This window comes from Salmo trutta, chromosome 1 (genome assembly GCF_901001165.1).
Source record: "Salmo trutta chromosome 1, fSalTru1.1, whole genome shotgun sequence".
Lineage (NCBI taxonomy): Eukaryota > Metazoa > Chordata > Actinopteri > Salmoniformes > Salmonidae > Salmo > Salmo trutta.
In genome coordinates, this window is record NC_042957.1 from 36,952,678 (window position 1) to 36,974,656 (window position 21,979).

General features: G+C 44.7%; 1 protein-coding gene across 8 annotated transcripts in view; it reads right to left on the minus strand.

Moving 5' to 3' along the window:
- Positions 1–21,979, minus strand: part of LOC115195336 (serine/threonine-protein kinase MRCK beta) — a 124,866-nt gene that overhangs the window by 83,513 nt on the left and 19,374 nt on the right. For all 8 annotated transcript variants that reach the window (XR_003878681.1, XM_029755116.1, XM_029755165.1 and 5 more), the window contains exons 3-6: positions 12,268–12,351; positions 6,220–6,315; positions 5,103–5,251; positions 1,022–1,115 (exon numbers count right to left, since the gene is read on the minus strand). Coding sequence is in view for 7 of the 8 variants with exons in the window: in XM_029755116.1 (XP_029610976.1) it covers positions 1,022–1,115; positions 5,103–5,251; positions 6,220–6,315; positions 12,268–12,351 (423 nt within the window). In the remaining variant the exon portion in view is untranslated. The remainder of the gene's footprint in view (positions 1–1,021; positions 1,116–5,102; positions 5,252–6,219; positions 6,316–12,267; positions 12,352–21,979) is intronic.

Here is a 21,979-nt window from a genome sequence, read left to right on the forward strand (position 1 = left end):
AACCTCTGTTTACCAAGCAGTGGATACAAATCACATGCAACTTCATCATCGCATATGTCAGAGGAGGATGGATTACCTAGCATGTTAGCAAGGCAAGGTAAAATATCACAAATAGAGCTAGATAAAGCCAGAGGCAGTCAAGCTTGTTTTCATGGTCATCACCCACTCACTTAAGTTTGTCAAGGTCCCGACTTTAAATGTTAAGCTATCATGCTACAGAGCTTTTTGGTACCGGGATGCGCATGCATCATCCGAACGTGACGCTTTCTTGTAAACGAATAAGGGCTCTGGTCAAAAGCAGTGTACTGTATATGGAAAAGGATGCCATTTGGGAAACAGTGTCAGACAGTTAGAAAAAAGCCTGAACTTCTGTATATCGCATTCTACGCTTGTGACGTATTTTGAAGATGAGGCATAGCCTGTGGGGTTACGTCATTGTCACAGGTGTACACGTGACACACACATACAGTAGTAGAAGCATAGTGATTTCCTGTCTATTGGAGCTAAGGGGCTAGTATGTGTAGAGAGAGGCTTCAAGTCCTATGGGTCTAGAGAGGTTTACATTGCTCCAGGGGCACTGCACTGTAGGTGACCCTGTGATGCATCCATCCTCTCTCAACCTGGAGCTGTACCCTTCATATGTCTACCTGTCCATGGCGTACTACTTTGATTGTGATGACCAGGCCCTGAACAACTTTTTCAAAAACCTGTCCCATGAAGAGCATGAGTACCCTGAGAAGCTGATGATCTGTATTGTTTCCTAGCAGTGGCAATCTCCCTCCGGAAGCAGTTTGCAGTGCCCGTGCTGTTCAGTGTGTTCTTTTTACCATGCTGTCCGTAGCTCCTCAGCTCGGCATCAAAAACAATAGTGGTGGGGCAGCCAGTGGAGCGGTTTCCCCCTAAGGCAGATTCCAACTTTAAACAATTTTACTTATTGGCTAAACCTGTGTGTGTGTGTGTGTGTGTGTGTGTGTGTGTGTGTGTGTGTGTGTGTGTGTGTGTGTGTGTCTGTCTGACTGACCGTGCCATCCAGCATCATCTTCAGGCAGGAGCCAAAGTCGGCCAGCCGGATGTGGCCATTCATGTCTAGCAGCACGTTGTCTGGCTTGATATCTCTGGAGGAGGTAGAGTGAGGTAGAGAGGTAGAGAGAGAGAGCGGTAGAGAGGTAGAGAGAGACAAATGGTTTGGATTGGCTATGTCTCCTCTCCACCGATTTATAGCCCTGCATATAATTGTGACATTGTCTTAAAGAGCACCTTAAAGTGCATCAGATAAAATGTACGGCTCAATACACACACCCTCCCCTCAACATTTCTCTCCCGGGTGGTTGTGTGTGTGTGTGTGTGTGTGTGTGTGTGTGTGTATATGTGTGTGTGTATGTGTATATATATATATATATATATATAAATATATAACACAGTTGAAGTTTACATACACCTTAGACAAATACACTTAAACTCAGTTTTTCCACAATTCCTGTCATTTAATCCTAGTAAAAATGACCTGTCTTAGGTCAGTTAGGATCACCACTTTATTTTAAGAATGTGAAATGTCAGAATAATAGAGAGAATTATTTATTTCAGCTTTAATTTCTTTCACCACATTCCCAGTGGGTCAGAAGTTTGCATACACTCAGCATTTGGTAGCATTGCCTTTCAATTGTTTAACTTGGGTCAAACGTTTCAGGTAGACTTCAACAAGCTTCCCACAATAAGTTGGGTGAATTTTGGCCCATTCCTCCTGACAGAGCTGGTGTAACTGAGTCAGGTTTGTAGGCCTCCTTGCTCTCACACACTTTTTCAGTTCTGCTCACACATTTTCTATGGGAATGAGGGCAGGGCTTTGTGATGGCCACTCCAATACCTTGACTTTGTTGTCCTTAAGCCATTTTGCCACAACTTTGGAAGTATGCTTGGGGTCATTGTCCATCTGGAAGACACATTTGCCACCAAGCTTTAAACATCTTGAGTTGTTGCTTCAATATATCCACATAATTTTGTTTCCTCATGATGCCATCTATTTTGGGAAGTGCACCAGTTCTCCCTGCAGCAAAGCACCCCCACAACATGATGCTGCCACCCCCGTGCTACACGGTTGGGATGGTGTTTTTCGGCTTGCAAGCCTCCCCTTTTCCTCCAAATATAACGATGGTCATTATGGCCAAACAGTTTTTTTGTTTGTTTTGTTTTATCAGACCAGAGGACATTTCTCCAAAAAGTACGATCTTTGTCCCAATGTGCAGTTGCAAACCGTAGTCTGGCTTTTTGATGGTGGTTTTGGAGCAGTGGCTTCTTCCTTGCCGAGCGGCCTTTCAGGTTATGTCAATATAGGACTCGTTTTACTGTGGATATAGATACATTTGTACCTGTTTCCTCCAGCATCTTCACAAGGTCCTTTGCTGTGGTTCTGGGATTGATTTGCACTTTATTGCACCAAAGTACGTTCATCTCTAGGAGACGGAACGCGTCTCCTTCCTGAGCGGTATGACGGCTGCGTGGTCCCATGGTGTTTATACTAGCGTATTATTGTAGTACCTTCAGGCATTTGGCAATTGCTCCCAAGGATGAACCAGACTTGTGGAGGTTTACAATTTTCTTTCTGAGGTCTTGGCTGATTTATTTTGATTTTCCCATGATGTCAAGCAAAGAGGCACTGAGTTTGAAGGTAGGCACTGAGTTTGAAGGTAGGCCTTGAAATACATCCACAGGTACACCTCCAATTGACTCAAATGATGTCAATTAGCCTATCAGAAGCTTCTAAAGCCATGACATCATTTTCTGGAATTTTCCCAGCTGTTTAAAGGCACAGTCAACTTAGCGTATGTAAACTTCTGACCCACTGGAATTGTGATACAGTGAATTATAAGTGAAATAATCTGTCTGGAAACAATTGTTGGAAAAATTACTTGTGTCAAGCACAAAGTAGATGTCCTAACAGACTTGCCAAAACTATAGTTCATTAACAAGAAATTTGTGGAGTGGTTGAAAAACGAGTCTTAATGACTCCAACCTAAGTGTATGTAAGCTTCCGACTTCAACTGTAGATGCAACATAAGACCAAAACATTACAAGGGTTTGAGTGAGAGGACTAACTGGTGTCTCTAAGTGGCCACACACCTCTCCAAAGTGAGCACAGATCCCAAGTAATTTCAATTGACTTTTATGACTTGACGAAAAGTCAACTAGAAACTACTTTTTGAGCTCTCCTTGCTTTGCCGTTAAGAGCAAGCACACTTGCAGTTGTTTCCCTTGGAACACATCCCTGCAATCACACAATTCCTGTTGTTGTTTACGCAATCCAAAAACGGTCCATTATAAATCGTACTCTGGTTCAGGTGGCCATGATTTTAAAACTTATTCTATTGCCAACATGACTCGCTAAGTCATAAAATACGATCTTACAGTGTTAGGCTTTCACAAGGCAATTCAGAGAACCAGATCGTAATGTCGGTGCGGAGAGAAAGGAGTCATGAGTGCATTCAGGTGCGTGTGCCGTGGCAAATTTTCTTCGCAATAATTCTGTTCAGAACAATCTAGGGTATGACGCCAGGTAATCCTGTAACTGTGCATCGAACATAGTGATCATAAACATTTACACTGTATACAAAAGGAGATTTATGATTTGGAAATGTGAAATACATATTTGAACTCGCTTTCATGACATCAGAGGTTATTTATTAGAATCTTCAAAGTCTCATCTTTCAAAACACATTGAGTCATCTTCATTTTCAGCATTTCCCTCACTCAGACAACAAAAAAATTGCAAAAGTTGCCCATACAGGGAGGGATGGGGACAACTTCCTGTCACACGTGGTGCTCAAATTCAAAACGGTTGTCAGTCAAAACCCATACCGCACCGTGAAGCGCAGAGTCAGAGCTCTGACAATTACTGTACAGCCTCTACGTTCCAATTTAAGCACATATTAGTGCTCAAATCTGCCATTTTCAACCCGTGTACAGGTACGAGTGTAAAGGGTTAACAATCATTCATATTCGCAAATGTATTTCATTTCAAACTTCACATTTCTCTAGTATAGGCTACTTATCGCAACGAATGATATCAGCAAAATGCCTGCAATAACTAATCGATATAGTCAGTGAATCATTTTCGGTTTATAGTCCCAGCTCTAGTGTGTGTGTGTGTGTGTGTGTGTGTGTGTGTGTGTGTGTGTGTGTGTGTGTGTGTGTGTGTGTGTGTGTGTGTGTGTGTCAGCAAGTGTGTCGGAGTGTGTGTGTCACAGAGAGAAAGTAGGCTTCAACCAACACCTTCATTCTCTCGTTCTGTTGCTCCCTCTCTCTCACACTTCATCTCTCTCCCTCTCCCATCGTTCCCCTTCTATCCCACCCTCCATCTCTTTCCCTCCCTCCCTCTGTTGATTAATCTTGTCCCTCTCCCTCAGTTTCCCCCTCTATCTCACTGCAGTACATCAGTCTAATACGGCCCGTTCCATTTTGGCCCTTGGCCCCTCCGGTGTTCCCAAATCTGAAAGGATGCCATAGGGGGAAAAGCAATATGCAGAAGGCTCCACTTAGCCCAATTGGAAAGCCTACTTTCGCCACATTGTTGGCGATTACACCTAGGTTTGTGTAAGCATGGGGCTTACAGGGAGTTTTTCAGCACAATCATCAAATAAGTCCCTTCTTTCCTTTTTAAATCCATGAGGGGGAGTGAACAAGTGCACACTTCGGGGAGAAGGGTAGAGTAAAAAAGAATGGGAGAGCAGCCTCTGTCTGTGGGTCGGGCAGGAAGGAAGGAGCAGCGCAGGATGGCTGGCCAGGACTCCATTGCCCAGGGGGCATTGCTTCAAGGAAAAGACTCTTCCATATCCCACAACCACACACATCCCGAGCATCAGGTACGGGGCCAGTCACGTGGGGAGAGACCCCCTAACACACACACACACACACACACACACACACACACACACACACACACTTCAGCACTTCCACACTCAGTTCCCTCTCAGAGAGAGCTCTGCCTACTCTGTACCTGTTACAGATTCACATCCACACAGAACTCTCTTCAAACACTTCCAGAGTGAGATCTGCCTTTCTATATAATCGGTCACAGATACACTGACACACACACGCCTCTATCTTACCTGTGTACGTAGTGTTGTTGGTGTATAGAGTGGATGGCCAGCACCATCTCGGCCACATAAAACTTGGACATGTCCTCTGGGAGACGGTCCTCGAACTTACTGAGCAGGGTCAAGAGGTCACCGCCCACATAGTAGTCCATCACCAGGTACTAGAGGAGAGATGGGGTATGGGTTATATTGTGTTCACACACACACAGCGGTCCATCACCAGGTACTACAGAGGAGAGACGGGTTATATTGTGTTCACACACAGTGGTCCATCACCAGGTACTACAGAGGAGAGACGGGTTATATTGTGTTCACACACACACACACACACACACACACACACACTAGTCCATCACCAGGTACTACAGAGGAGAGACAGGGTATGGGTTACAGTGTTCTCACACACACACACACACACAGCAGTCCATCACCAGGTATTGCAGAGATAATGGCAAAGCAAAACATTTATTTTAGAAATTATAGCAAATTTATTCAAATAAAAAAAACAAATTTCACATTCGCATAAGCATCCAGACCCTTTACCCAGTACTTTGTTGAAACATCTTTGGCAGCGATTACAGCCTCGAGTCTTCTTAGGTATGAATGAAAAAAGGATGCACCTGAGCTCAATTGCGAGTCTCATAGCAAAATGGTCTGAATACTTCTGTAAATAAGGTATTTCTGTTTTTAATATTTAATAATAAAAAATGCATTTAATCCATTTTAGAATGAGGCTGTAATGTAACAAAATATGGAAAAAGTCAAGGGGTCTGAATACACTGTATACATAAACACACACAGATACTACACACCCAGACAGAGTATACACAAGTGTGTGTGTGTTGGTTCTTTTATCCTTGTGGGGACCTAAAAATCCCCAAATGTCCCCACAAGGATAGTAAAACAAGAAAGAAACTCCTTCGTGGGGACATTTCCCACATCCCCATGAAGACAAAGGCTATTTTAGGTTTAGTGTTACAATTAGGGTAAGGGTTTAGTGGTTAGGTTTAGGAGTTAGGGTAAGGGTTTGGGGTTAAGGAAAACAGGATTTTGAATGAAAATGTACTTTAGGTCCTCACGAGGATAGAAGAACATAATGTGTGCGTGTGTGTGTGTGTAAAGCTGTTACCAGGAAGTTGTCGTCCTGGAAGGCGTAGTGGAGGGTGGTGATCCACTGACAGTCTCCGTTCACTAGAACGTTTCTCTCCTCGCGGAAACACGCCGTCTGTGTAGGAAACAATGACATCGAGGGGTCAGCTATGACATATTCCCTAGTTTCGTGCACACACAGGCGCGCAATACACACACAAATCAGCAGAGAATTGGAAAACAGTAAAATACTATTTTAAAAAAGGTCAAGTTCATACAGGTCAGTCTGAATAAGGAATTCTTGAAAAATCACTAAAAACCACATCTTTGACCCTCCTCTCAGTCACTAAAAACCACATCTTTGAACCCTCCTCCTCTCAGTCACTAAAAACCACATCTTTGAACCCTCCTCCTCTCAGTCACTAAAAACCACATCTTTGAACCCTCCTCCGCTCAGTCACTAAAAACCACATATTTGACCCTCCTCCTCTCAGTCACTAAAAACCACATATTTAACCCTCCTCCTCTCAGTCACTAAGTTCCCATACTCATCCTCTCACTCGAGCAGTCTCTTTCTCACAATTTCCCTCACACACACAAATGGTCATTCATAGATTCCCCAACTTGCTTGCTCTCACTCATGCACCCTATTACATGTCAAGACTGATGTCATGGGGGTAAACAGGATTACCGGTATGTTCAGTGCTGTTTGCTATTCCCACATTTCCAGAAATCCTCCAAACAGGTTCTCTGGAAAAACATGGGAACTTTAGCAAAGCTTCTGGGAATTTTGCAAACCTACTTTGTGTGCAAAATTTGAAATGTATGAATGTATCTAAAAGACACTCCGCATGTACACCTCCCTAATATTGTTTTGCACACCATTTTGCCCTCAGAACAGCCTCAATTCGTCGGAGCATGGACTGAACAAGGTGTTTGTCATGCCCATTCACCCTCTGAATGGCGCACACACACACACACACAAATGCATGTCTTGATTGTCCCAAAGGCTTAAAAATCCATCTCTACACTGATTGAAGTGGATTAAACAAGTGACATCAATAAGGGAGCATAGCTTTCACCTGAATTCACCTGGTCAGTCTATGTCATGCAAAGAGCAGGTGTTGCTAATGCTTTGTACACTCAGTGTTTAATGCCCTAATAGGTCCATTTTGTCCATATTATCAAAATAGTTCACTAATTGGGCATGCTAAATGCCAACAAATAATACTTTTTTTTTACATTGAAGGTACTACATAAATGTACCAACTTGGTGGCTTTGTGGTTTGAGTGTCCGCCTGAGATTGGAAGGTTGGGAGTTTGAAACCCGGCAAAGTCATACCAAATACTAAAAATGGGAGCCTATGAGTCTCTGTTTGGCACTAAGCATTAAAGAGGTGGATTAGGGGCAAGGACCTGCAACAGACTAGCATCCCGTCCAGAGGGTGTACTTCTACGTCACGCTGCCTCACGCTACAGAAACAGGAGATAGGAGCAGGAGCCTATGAGCCGTTCCGGCTCGTGAAATGCTACTTACTTTACAACCTGAACTTGGCCAATAGTTTTCAATTGCAAAACATTACGTTAAAAAAAGGTACAGCTGCTTACTAAATCTATTCCTAAAATGAAAATAAACAAAATAGCAATAACCTATTGGGCAATGGGCATACTCAAACAACTGTTTGTATCTACAGTATTTTACCAGACTGACGTCACAATCCAGGGCTAGACCTTATGACAAACAATTTACTGTGTTCCAACTGTGGATTTGTAACTAGTACATTTCGTCAGGTATTTTAGATTTAGTTTTAGTCCAATTTTAGTAATTTCATCCCTCTTAGTTTTAGTTCTTATCAGTCGACTAAATCTCTTGACTATTTTACTCTAGTTTTAGTCAGTCATTTTAGTCACTTTTTTTCATGAGACAATTCAGATTTACCTTTAACTTATATGGTGTAAATTAAGATAGCCATCTTCAACGAGGTCTACCTTCCCCTCATATTGGCTGACGCATTGCTATTGGCAGATTGTAGCAGTGGCAGTTTGTAACCAATGCCAGCAATGATTTACCATACATGGTGCAAGAGTATTCAGACCCCTTCCCTTTTCCACATTGTTACGTTATAGTCTTATTCTAAAATGGATACACATTTTAATCAAACTGCACACAATACCCCATAATGACAAAGCCAAAACCGGTTTTTAGAAATGTTTGCCATTTTATATACATTGCTCAAAAAAATAAAGGGTACACTAAACTAACACATCCTAGATCTGAATGAATGAAATACTCTTATTAAATACTTTTTTCTTTACATAGTTGAATGTGCTGACAACAAAATCACACAAAAATAAATCAATGGAAATCCAATTTATTAACCAATGGAGGTCTGGATTTGGAGTCACACTCAAAATTAAAGTGGAAAACCACACTACAGGCTGTCCTTAAAACAAGTCAAAATGAGGCTTGGTAGTGTGTGTGGCCTCCAAGTGCCTGTATGACCTCCCTACAACGCCTGGGCATGCTCCTGATGAGGTGGCGGATGGTCTCCTGAGGGATCTCCTCCCAGACCTGGACTAAAGCATCCACCAACTCCTGGACAGTCTGTGGTGCAACATGGCGTTGGTGGATGGAGCGAGGCATGATGTCCCAGATGTGCTCAATTGGATTCAGGTCTGGGGAACGGGCGGGCCAATCCATAGCATCAATGCCTTCCTCTTGCAGGAACTGCTGACACACTCCAGCCACGAGGTCTAGTATTGTCTTGCATTAGGAGGAACCCAGGGCCAACCGCACCAGCATATGGTCTCACAAGGGGTCTGAGGATCTCATCTCGGTACCTAATGGCAGTCAGGCTACCTCTGGCGAGCAAATGGGGAAAGAAATGCCACACCACACCATGATTGACCCACCGCCAAACCGGTCATGCTGGAGGATGTTGCAGGCAGCAGAACGTTCTCGACGGCGTCTCCAGACTCTGTCACATGTGCTCAGTGTGAACCTGCGTTCATCTGTGAAGAGCACAGGGCGCCAGTGGCGAATTTGCCAATCTTGGTATTCTCTGGCAAATGCCAAACGTCCTGCACGGTGTTGGGCTGTATGCACAACCCCCACCTGTGGACGTCGGGCCCTCATACCACCCTCATGGAGTCTGTTTCTGACCATTTGAGCAGACACATGCACATTTGTGGCCTGCTGGAGGTCATTTTGCAGAGCTCTGGCAGTGCTCCTCCTGCTCCTCCTTGCATAAAGGCGGAGGTAGCGGTCCTGCTGCTGGGTTGTTGCCCTCCTACGGCCTCCTCCACGTCTCCTGATGTACTGGCCTGTCTCCTGGTAGCGCCTCCATGCTCTGGACACTACGCTGACAGACACAGCAAACCTTCTTGCCACAGCTAGCATTGATGTGCCATCCTGGATGAGCTGCACAACCTGAGCCACTTGTGTGGGTTGTAGACTCCGTCTCATGTTACCACTAGAGTGAAAGCACCGCCAGCATTCAAAAGTGACCAAAACATCAGCCAGGAAGCATAGGAACTGAGAAGTGGTCTGTGGTGGTCCCCACCTGCAGAACCACTCCTTTATTGGGGGTGTCTTGCTAATTGCCTAGAATTTCCACCTGTTGTCTATTCCATTTGCACAACAGCATGTGAAATTTATTGTCAATCAGTGTTGCTTCCTAAGTGGACAGTTTGATTTCACATAAGTGTGATTGACTTGGAGTTACATTGTGTTGTTTAAGTGTTCCCTTTATTTTTTTGAGCAGTGTATTAGCAAGAATTTAAGCTTTCAGCCGATGTAAGACACTGCTACCAACATTTGCTGTTACTCTAAAATCTGCTATCTTGATATAACGCGCTGCATGATTTACAACTGTCCCGTTGACGGAACGCCGATCCTTTTAAAGTGACTATGCATATATGGTAAACAGAGAGTAGCAGCAGTATAAAGAGAGGGTTGGGGATGGGACACAACGCAAATAGTCTGGGTAGCCATTTGATTACCGGTTCAGGAGTCTTATGGCTTGGTGGTAAAAGCTGTTGAGAAGGCTTTTGGTCCTAGACTTGGCACTCCGGTACCGCTTGCCATGTGGTAGCAGAGAGAACAGTCTATGACTGGGGTGGGTGGGGTCTTTGAACATTTTTAGGGCCTTCCTCTGACACCGCCTGGTGTAGAGGTCCTGAATGGCAGGCAGCTTAGCCCCAGTGATGTACTGGGCCGTACACGCTACCCTCTGTAGTGCCTTACGGTCGGAGGCCGAGCAGTTGCCGTACCAGGCAGTGATGCAACCAGTCAGGATGCTCTCGATGTTGCAGCTGTAGAACCTTTTGAGGATCTCAGGACCCATGCCAAATCTTTTTAGTTTCCCGAGGCGGGAATAGGCTTTGTCGTGCCCTCTTTACGACTATCTAGTTTGTTGGTGATGTGGACACTACAGCCCCGTCAATGAGAATGGGGGCCTGCTCGGTCCTCCTTTTCCTGTAGTCGACAATCATCTCCTTAGTCTTGGTCACGTTGAGGGATAGGTTGTTATTCTGGCACCACCCGGCCAAGTCTCTGACCTCCTCCCTATAGGCTGTCCATTCGTTGTCGATGATCAGGCCTACCACTGATGTGTCGTCTGAAAACTTAATGATGGTGTTGGAGTCGTAACTGGCTACGCAGTCGTGGGTGAACAGGGAGTACAGGAGGGGACTGAGCACGCACCCCTGAGGAGCTCCAGTGTTGAGGATCAGCGTGGCAGATGTGTTGCTAACTACCTTCACCACCTGGGGGCGGCACATCAGGAAGTGCAGGATCCAGTTGCAGAGGGAGGCGTTTAGTCCCATGATCCTTAGCTTAGTGATGAGCTGAGGGCACTATGGTGTTGAATGCTGATCTGTAGTCAATGAATAGCATTCTCACGTAGGTGTTCCTTTTGTCCAGGTGGGAAAGTGCCGTATGGAGTGCAATAGAGATTGCATCATCTGTGGATCTGTTTGGGCGGAACGCAAACTGGAGTAGGTCTAGAGTTTCTGGGATAATGGTGTTGATGTGAGCCATTACCAGCCTTTCAAAGCACTTCATGGCTACGGACGTGAGTGCTATGGGTTTGTAGTCATTTAAGCAGAACATATTGATGCAGTAATAGCTAAGATGGGGAAAAGTTAGTCTACAATAAAGTGATGCTCTGCCTTCTTAACACTATCAACAAGGCAGGTCCTACAGGCACTAGGTTTGTCGCACCTTGAATACTGTTCAGTCGTGTGGTCAGGTGCCACAAAAAAGGCCTTAGGAAAATAGAAATTGGCTCAGAACAAGACAGCACGGCTGGCCGTTGGATGTACACAGAGAGCTAATATTAATAATATGCATGTCAATCGCTCCTGGCTGAAAGTGGAGGAGAGATTGACTTCATCACTACTTTTATTTATGAGAGGTATTGACATGTTTGACATGCACCGAGCTGTCTGTCTAAACTACTGGCACACAGCTCGGAGACCCATTCACACCCCACCAGAGGTCTCTTCACAGTCCCCAAGTCCAGAACAGACTATGGGAGGTGCACAGTACTACATAGAGCCATGACTACATGGAACTCTATTCCACATCAAGTAACTGACACAAGCAGTAAAATTAGATTTAAAAAAAACATTAAAAAAAACACCTTATGGAACAGCGGGGACTGAAGCAACACACACAATACATACACATGGATTTATTACTGTAGATATGTGGTCGTGGTGGAGTAGGGGCCTGAGGGCACACAGTGTGTTGTGAAATCTGTGAATGTATTGTAATGATTTTAAAATGGTATAAACTGCCTTAATTTTGCTGGACCCTAGGAAGAGGGCAATAGCTAATGGGGATCCATAATAAATACAAGTGTTTGTCTGGGTGAGCGTGGCTAACAATCATTGTCAACCATGAAAATGAAGCCGTGAGCACTTATTGGGAGCACAAATCAGTATGCGGAAATGGGTCTGCTCTATCACATATAAATAAAACTACATCCAGCACAAGACCTTGACTTGACTGGGAATATCACATCTAGCATTTCTATTTATAGCTTTCAATTGGAGATTTTGGACACTACAGTATGATCCTTACCTCTGCTCTCTTCAGCATCTCCCACTTGTTCAGGATCTTCATGGCGTACACGCGTTCTGTGTTCTTCATCTTCACCACCGCAACCTAGAGAGGGGGAGAGAAATGGAGGGAGTGGGAGAGAGAGAAATCATTAATACACAATTAAAATGCAGCCTAATTAAGAGAGCTGAGAATTGCGGGTTCTTCCTTATTGATGTTTCCTGCACTTTACTACTGGCCTAGTTACTGTAAACTAGGAGTCTCCCCCAGGACCCACTGCTTTCTAAGATAGTGGGTGCATTCCAAATGGCACCATATTAGCTATATTGGGTCCTGGTCAAGAGAAATGCACTATTTATTTTTTATTTATTTCACAGACTTCCCTAGTTAAATAACAAATTCTTATTTAGAATGACGGCCTACCCCGGCCAAACCCTCCCCTAACCCAGATGACGCTGGGCCAATTGTGCGCCGCCCTATGGGACTCCCGATCACGGCCAGTTGTGATACAGCCCGGGATGGAACCAGGGTCTGTAGTGACGCCTCTAGCACTGAGATGCAGTACCTGAGACTGCTGCGCCACTTGGGAGCCCTAGGGAATAGGGTGCCATTTGGGTGGCAGCCAGTGTTTTGATTAGAGGTCGAGGGCCGATGTCAGTTTTTCATAACAATCGGAAATCGGTATTTTTGGACACTGAATGTGGCCATTTATATATATATATATAGCGGAACGTCTAGATGAAAGAGGTTAATCGGTATCGGCTTTTTTTGGTCCTCCAATAATCGGTATCGGCGTTGAAAAATCATAATCGGTCGACCTCTAGTTTTGATCCTCATGTGCACACCAACATCCAGTATGCATTAAGGGGGAATACAGGCTTGTGTTCATTAGGCAGCAAATGGAAGAAAACGGACAGAAAAAGGGAAGGGCTAACAGGACTTGTCCAATAAAAAAAAAACACTAATTTTGATTTTTCCGTTGCAAGCCAGCGCACTACAGTGTTTCCCTTAACATTGTACATACGGCCTTTTTGCCCTCTCACTAAGCTCTGTCCCGCCGTCTAAAATATTTTGGCTTAAACATTTTGGATTTTGATTTGAGGTGAGGGCCTATTTTGATAATTTTCCAGATGGGGCGCAATTAGGCCCTAAAATCTAAAATGTTGAAGCCAAAATATTTTAGACAGGGGTGGGACAGAGCTTAGTGGGAGGGCAAAAAGCCATATGTACAATGTTAGGGGAAACACTGTAGTATGCTGGCTTGTGGAGATTCTGGTCCGTAAAATAGTTCTGGCCCTAGACATATGTATGAGAGCTGTTAATGAGCTATGATTAAAAAGACATTATAAAAGTTTTTTACCTCTACGGAATTTGTGTCCCTAAACCAGGACAGTTGTTGCTCAATATCCAATAATGTGACTAGAATGACGTTGTAAACAGCCAACTTTTTTAATCTAACTGCATTGTCCAATTTTCAGTAGCTATTACAGTCAAAATATACCATGCAATTGTTTGAGGATAGTGCAGAACAAAACACTTATCACGGCAAATGGTTAAATACATTCACCTCTGAAAGTAAACAATGTACTTACATTCAGTAATCTTGCACTTGTCATCCTAAGGGTCCCAGAGATAAAAAGTGGCATAATTTTGTTTGATAAAATCAATTTTTATATTTTCGAACTGGGTTCTACAGTTAGACCCCACTGCTGTCTCTGGCTCCACACCCACCCCGCCCGGCCATCCAGATGTGTGAAGATCAATGTTTTATTCTGTAGGGAAGCTAATAATCCATCATGTATGACATTCCTGGGAGTGTGTAAACTTAAATGTTGTATTACCATGTCATTGTTGTATGTGCTCTATAGTTATGTACTTAAAAATGTATAAATTGACCACTTCGACACATTTGGGACTCCTGGCAGTCTAACTTTGCACATACACTGCTGCCATCTTGTGGACAACATCTAAATTACACCTAGAATCCCTGTCTCAATGTACGCCTCTCTTAAATTTCAAAAATGGAAGAAAAAAAAAACGCATGTTTTTTGGTTTGTATTATCTTTTACGTTATATTCTCCGACAATTTCACATTTCCACAAACTTCAAAGTGTTTCCTTTCAAATGGTATCAAGAAAATGCATATCCTTGCTTCAGGTCCTGAGCTACAGGCAGTTATATTTGGGTATGTCATTTTAGGCGGAAATTGGAGAAAATGGATTTATTAAGATGCAAATTCAAAACCGTACACAAGCACTTACAGGCCAAATACATCTAAACCAACAGTTATGGTGCTTCAGACACATCTGGGGACAGGGGTTAGATACTTACAGTTGAAGTCGGAAGTTTACATACACTTTGGTTGGAATCATTAAAACTCGTTTTTCCAACTACTCCACAATTTTCTTGTTAACTTCTTAGGGATAGAGGGCGGTATTTTGATGTCCGGATGAAAAGCGTGCCCAAAGTAAACTGCCTGCTACTCAGGCCCAGAAGCTAGGATATGCATATAATTAGTAGATTTCGATAGAACACACTAACGTTTCTAAAACTGTTAAAATAATGCCTGAGTATAACAGAACTGAAATGGTAGGCAAAAAACCCAAGGACAAACCATCCCCACCCAACAAACATGGTACTTTTTGGAGAAATGTCCTCTGGTCTGATGAAACAAAAATATAACTGTTTGGCCATAATGACCATCATTATGTTTGGAGGAAAAAGGGGGAGGCTTGCAAGCCGAAGAACACCATCCAAACCGTGAAGCATGGGGGGGGCAGCATCATGTTGTGGGGGTGCTTTACTGCAGGAGGGCCTGGTGCACTTCACAAAATATATGGCATCATGAGGGAGGAAAATTATGTGCATATATTGAAGCAGCATCTCAAGACATCAGTCAGGAAGTTAAAGCTTGGTCGCAAATGGGTCTTCCAAATGGACAATGACCCCAAGCATACTTCCAAAGTTGGGGCAAAATTGCTCAAGGACAACAAAGTCAAGGTATTGGAGTGGCCATCACAAAGCCCTGACCTCAATTTAGGCTTGTTTGCAGTTGCTTGGTCATGGAAACCCGGTAGTGAGTGTTGAAACTGAGGACAGACGATTTTTACACGCTACGTGCTTCAGCACTCGGCGGTCCCGTTCTGTGAGCATGTGTGGACCACCACATTGTGGCTGAGCCGTTGTTGCTCCTAGACGTTTCCAATTCACAATAACAGCACTTACAGTTGACAGGGGCATCACTAGCAGGGCAGAAATTTGACAGACTGACTTGTTGGAAAGGTGGTATCCTATGACGGTGCCAAGTTGGAAGTCACTGAGCTCTTCAGAAAGGCCCTTCTACTGCCAATGTTTGTCTACGGAGATTACATGGCTGTGTGCTCGATTTTATACACCTGTCAGCAACGGAAGTGGCTGAAAGAGCCGAATCTAATAATTTGAAGGGGTGTCCACATACTTTTATATATACTGCTCAAAAAAATAAAGGGAACACTTAAACAACACATCCTAGATCTGAATGAAAGAAATAATTTTATTAAATTCTTCTTTCTTTACATAGTTGAATGTGCTGACAACAAAATCACAAAAATAATCAATGGAAATCCAATTTATGAACCCATGGAGGTCTGGATTTGGAGTCACACTCAAAATTAAAGTGGAAAACCACACTATAGGCTGATCCAACTTTGATGTAATGTCCTTAAAACAAGTCAAAATGAGGCTCAGTAGTGTGTGTGGCCTCCACGTGCCTGTATGACCTCCCTACAACGCCTGGGCATGCTCCTGATGAGGTGGCGGATGGTCTCCTGAGGGATCTCCTCCCAGACCTGGACTAAAGCATCCGCCAACTCCTGGACAGTCTGTGGTGCAACGTGGCGTTGGTGGATGGAGCGAAACATGATGTCCCAGATGTGCTCAATTGGATTCAGGTCTGGGGAACGGGCGGGCCAGTCCATAGCATCAATGCCTTCCTCTTGCAGGAACTGCTGACACACTCCAGCCACATGAGGTCTAGCATTGTCTTGCATTAGGAGGAACCCAGGGCCAACCGCACCAGCATATGGTCTCACAAGGGGTCTGAGGATCTCATCTCGGTACCCAATGACAGTCAGGCTACCTCTGGCGAGCACATGGAGGGCTGTGCGGCCCCCCAAAGAAATGCCACCCCACACCATGACTGACCCACCGCCAAACCGGTCATGCTGGAGGATGTTGCAGGCAGCAGAACGTTCTCCACGGCGTCTCCAGACTCTGTCACGTCTGTCACGTGCTCAGTGTGAACCTGCTTTCATCTGTGAAGAGCACAGGGCGCCAGTGGCGAATTTGCCAATCTTGGTGTTCTCTGGCAAATGCCAAACGTCCTGCACGGTGTTGGGCTGTAAGCACAACCCCCACCTGTGGACGTCGGGCCCTCATACCACCCTCATGGAGTCTGTTTCCGACTGTTTGAGCAGACACATGCACATTTGTGGCCTGCTGGAGGTCATTTTGCAGGGCACTGGCAGTGCTCCTCCTGATCCTCCTTGCACAAAGGCGGAGGTAGCGGTCCTGCTGCTGGGTTGTTGCCCTCCTACGGCCTCCTCCACGTCTCCTGATGTACTGGCCTGTCTCCTGGTAGCGCCTCCATGCTCTGGACACTACGCTGACAGACACAGCAAACCTTCTTGCCACAGCTCGCATTGATGTGCCATCCTGGATGAGCTGCACTACCTGAGCCACTTGTGTGGGTTGTAGACTCCGTCTCATGCTACCACTAGAGTGAAAGCACCGCCAGCATTCAAAAGTGACCAAACGTCAGCCAGGAAGCATAGGAACTGAGAAGTGGTCTGTGGTCACCACCTGCAGAACCACTCCTTTATTGGGGGTGTCTTGCTAATTGCCTATAATTTCCACCTGTTGTCTATTCCATTTGCACAACAGCATGTGACATTTATTGTCAATCAGTGTTGCATCCTAAGAGGACAGTTTGATTTCACAGAAGTGTGATTGACTTGGAGTTACATTGTGTTGTTTAAGTGTTCCCTTTATTTTTTTGAGCAGTGTATATAATGTAGCTAACTTTTTGAATTATACGCTACTAAGGTTGAATGGCGGGAACCCGGTTAGCGAGATTTACCCCTCAAAACCAGTCACTTTTCCAAGGATAAATAACTGCGAGAAACCAGTAAATTATAATAAATTATTTATATGAACAGCATGAAGTGATGAAGCAAATGCAGGCCTACCTGTCACAAGAAAGTTACCATGATATGATACTGTAGGTCTACACACTGAGACGGTCTGTCCCCACCATGAGCATGAAGTGATGTCTAAATCGGCATATCTATTGCCCTCTGCATGATGAATCATCAATGCTCATGGTGGGGACAGACCGTCTCAGTGTGTAGACCTACAGTATCTCATCATGGTAACTTTCTTGTGACAGGTAGGCCTGCATTTGCTGCAGCATTGCCTATTCTACAGTAAGGTAAAGACCGGATGCGCGTCTAATTTACACATCTCCACCTGGCTTTCAGGGTCACCTTATATACACTGCTCAAAAAAATAAAAGGGAACACTTAAACAACACAATGTAACGCCAAGTCAATCACACTTCTGTGAAATCAAACTGTCCACTTAGGAAGCAACACTGATTGACAATAAATTTCACATGCTGTTGTGCAAATGGAATAGACAACAGGTGGAAATTATAGGCAATTAGCAAGACACCCCCAATAAAGGAGTGGTTCTGCAGGTGGGGACCACAGACCACTTCTCAGTTCCTATGCTTCCTGGTTGATGTTTTGGTCACTTTTGAATTCTGGCGGTGCTTTCACTCTTGTGGTAGCATGAGACGGAGTCTACAACCCACACAAGTGGCTCAGGTAGTGCAGCTCATCCAGGATGGCACATCAATGCGAGCTGTGGCAAGAAGGTTTGCTGTGTCTGTCAGCGTAGTGTCCAGAGCATGGAGGCGCTACCAGGAGACAGGCCAGTACATCAGGAGACGTGGAGGAGGCCGTAGGAGGGCAACAACCCAGCAGCAGGACCGCTACCTCCGCCTTTGTGCAAGGAGGATCAGGAGGAGCACTGCCAGTGCCCTGCAAAATGACCTCCAGCAGGCCACAAATGTGCATGTGTCTGCTCAAACGTTCAGAAACAGACTCCATGAGGGTGGTATGAGGGCCCGACGTCCACAGATGGGGGTTGTGCTTACAGCCCAACACCGTGCAGGACGTTTGGCATTTGCCAGAGAACACCAAGATTGACAAATTCGCCACTGGCGCCCTGTGCTCTTCACAGATGAAAGCAGGTTCACACTGAGCACGTGACAGACGTGACAGAGTCTGGAGACGCCATGGATAACGTTCTGCTGCCTGCAACATCCTCCAGCATGACCGGTTTGGTGGTGGGTCAGTCATGGTGTGGGGTGGCATTTCTTTGGGGTCCGCACAGCCCTCCATGTGCTCGCCAGAGGTAGCCTGACTGCCATTAGGTACCGAGATGAGATCCTCAGACCCCTTGTGAGACCATATGCTGGTGCGGTTGACCCTGGGTTCCTCCTAATGCAAGACAATGCTAGACCTCATGTGGCTGGAGTGTGTCAGCAGTTCCTGCAAGAGGAAAGAATTGATGCTATGGACTGGCCCGCCCGTTCCCCAGACCTGAATCCAATTGAGCACATCTGGGACATCATGTCTCGCTCCATCCACCAACGCCACGTTGCACCACAGACTGTCCAGGAGTTGGCGGATGTTTTAGTCCAGGTCTGAGAGGAGATCCCTCAGGAGACCATCTGCCACCTCATCAGGAGCATGCCCAGGCGTTGTAGGGAGGTCATACAGGCACGTGGAGGCCACACACACTACTGAGCCTCATTTTGACTTGTTTTAAGGACATTACATCAAAGTTGGATCAGCCTGTAATGTGGTTTTCCACTTTAATTTTGAGTGCGACTCCAAATCCAGACCTCCATGGGTTGATAAATTGGATTTCCATTGATTATTTTTGTGTGATTTTGTTGTCAGCACATTCAACTATGTAAAGAAAAAAGTATTTAATAAGATTATTTCTTTCATTCAGATCTAGGATGTGTTGTTTAAGTGTTCCCTTTATTTTTTTGAGCAGTGTATATTTTTTTTATTTTTAATGGCAGCTGCAGAGTTTTATACAGCTTATCAATCGAATATCATTGCTATAAATCATTGCACGGGCACTCTCTCTAGCATCAAAAATACAGTGCATTCGGAAAGTATTCAGACCCCTCGAATTTTTCCACATTTCGTTACGTTATTCTAAAATTGATCAAAGTACTTTTTTTCCTAATCAATATACACATAATACCCCATAAAGACAAAGGAACACCAGATTAAGACATTTTGGCAATTTTATAAAAAATATAAAATTGAAATATTACATTTACATGAGTACTCAGACCCTTTACTTAGTACTTTGTTGAAGCACCTTTGGCAGCAGTTGCATCCGAGTCTACTTGGGTATGACGCTACAAGCTTGGCACACCTGTATTTGGGGGGTTTCTCCCATTCTTCTCTGCAGATCCTCTCAAGCTCTGTCAGGTTGGATGCGGAGCGCCACCGCACAGCCATTTTCAAGTCTCTCCAGAAATGTTCAATCGGGTTCATGTCCGGTCTCTGGCTTGGTCACTCAAGGACAGGTTTCCTCCAGACGTGACGCTTGGCATTCAGACCAGAGAATCTTGTTTCTCACGATCAGAGTCCTTTAGGTGCTTTCTCCCCCGATTGCTCAGTTTGGCCAGGCAGCCAGCTCTAGGAAGTGTCTTGGTGGTTCTAAATTTCTTTCATTTAAGAATGATGGAGGCCACTGTGTTCTTGGGGACCTTCAATGCTCCAGACATTTTTTGGTACCCTTCCCCAGATCTGTGCCGAGACACAATCCTGTCTCGGAGCTCAACGGACAATTCCTTCGACCTCATGGCTTGACTTGCTCTGACATGCAGTCAACTGTGGAACCTTATATAGACAGGTGTGTGCCTTTCCAAATCATGTCCAATCAATTGAATTTACCACAGGTGGACTCAAATCAAGTTGTAGAAACATCAAGGATGATCAATGAAAAAAGGATGCACATGAGCTCAATTTCGAGTCGCATAGCAAATAAGGTATCTGTTTTTTTTAATAATATGCTAACATTTCTAAAACCCTGTTTTCGCTTTGCCATTATGGGGTATTGTGGTTAGAGAAGATTTTTTTATTCAATCCATTTCAGAATATGGCTGTGACGTAACAAAATGTGGAAAAAGTAAATGGGTGTTTGGCAACACAAACACTGGTTGACAGGCGCAAGCAGTGTGGGTGAACTGATTGAAATACATGTACATGTAGAAAGAAAAAAAAATGTTGCGCACGCAAAGTAGCCGGTCTAGTGGGTGTCGGACCAAATCCACTTCGGCATCCATCTGTGTTCTCCTTCCCCCTCTGACTCTTTATTATTTTCCCCTTCACTCTTCTTTCCCCTCGCTCTCTGTGATTATCTGGCTTTTGCTCCCTTCTCTTGGTTCCCTTTCCCTCTTTTCATCCCTCGCTCTGAATATCTGACTTTTGTTCCCTTATCCCTCTTCTCATCCCTCGCTCTCTTTGTGATTATCTGGGTTTTTCTCCCATCTCTCGTGTTCCCTTTCCCTCTTCTCATCCCTCGCTCTCTGTGAGGATCTGTGTTTTGCTCCTGTGTCCTGCGTTCCCTTTCCCTCTTCTCATCCCTCGCTCTCTCTGTGATTATCTGTTTTTTGTGACCGTCTCTTGGTTCCCTTTCCCTCTTCTTTCCCTCTCACTTTTATCACCGTCGTTCTTGCTCTCCCTTGTTTTAAAAGTCATGCAGTGTGAGTTTCAGAGGGAGGAAGGAACAGTCAAGACGGAGTGAGCTTTTTGGCATTAGTCGGAGAGGGACGGTTCTCTGACCGCCATTTCTCCCTGAAAAGGACTTTGTTAAATGTGGTGAGAGAGAGACCGAGAGGGAGACACTATCCATCATAAGTGTTTGGCCTGCATTTCCTGTTTATCTGGAAAGGCATCATGTAACTTACAAGCCCACGGGAAACTGCAGAGGGCGCGAGGTAGGGCAGAGTCGACGGCAACAGCAGCTAACAGGACGTAGAGACTCGCAGCCTTGTTCACATAGAAATACTCACAGTGAGAAAGTGCAAAGTAACAGAGCACACACACACACACACACACACACACGTGACCAAGCTATTAAATTAGCGCTTACAACTAGGTCTTATATTTTGAAATCGACAATAACAATGGTTGAATTAATTGTGTTAACTAGCAAAAAGTGACGTGGAGTATTGGTTTCACAAAAAGTATCATAAAGTTTGAACTTTATCAGTGTTACCACCCTCAAGATGGCACCCCTTAAAGCAAACAAACCACATCCTAGCTAGCAGCCAAAGCACTGGACTGAACTTAAATGGCCCTGCCCAGTTTATGTGAAATGGCACATTATCAGTGTGTGCGGGACATTATCTGTTAAGGGAAACACTATTTTGGGCAGTTTCCGCTTGGTTACGGTATTCCTTTCCTGAGGGTTTCCTGGAAGCAGGGCTGTTGTCCGGACCTCCTTGTGCCAAGTGTGTTCGGTGTGTGGGTGTGCATTTTAAATAGTACCAAGTAGTAGTCCAAGTCTAAGGACATCAAGCCTTCCCTGTAGCTCAGTTGGTAGAGCATGGTGTTTGCAACACCAGGGTTGTGGGTTCGATTCCCACGGGGGGCCAGCA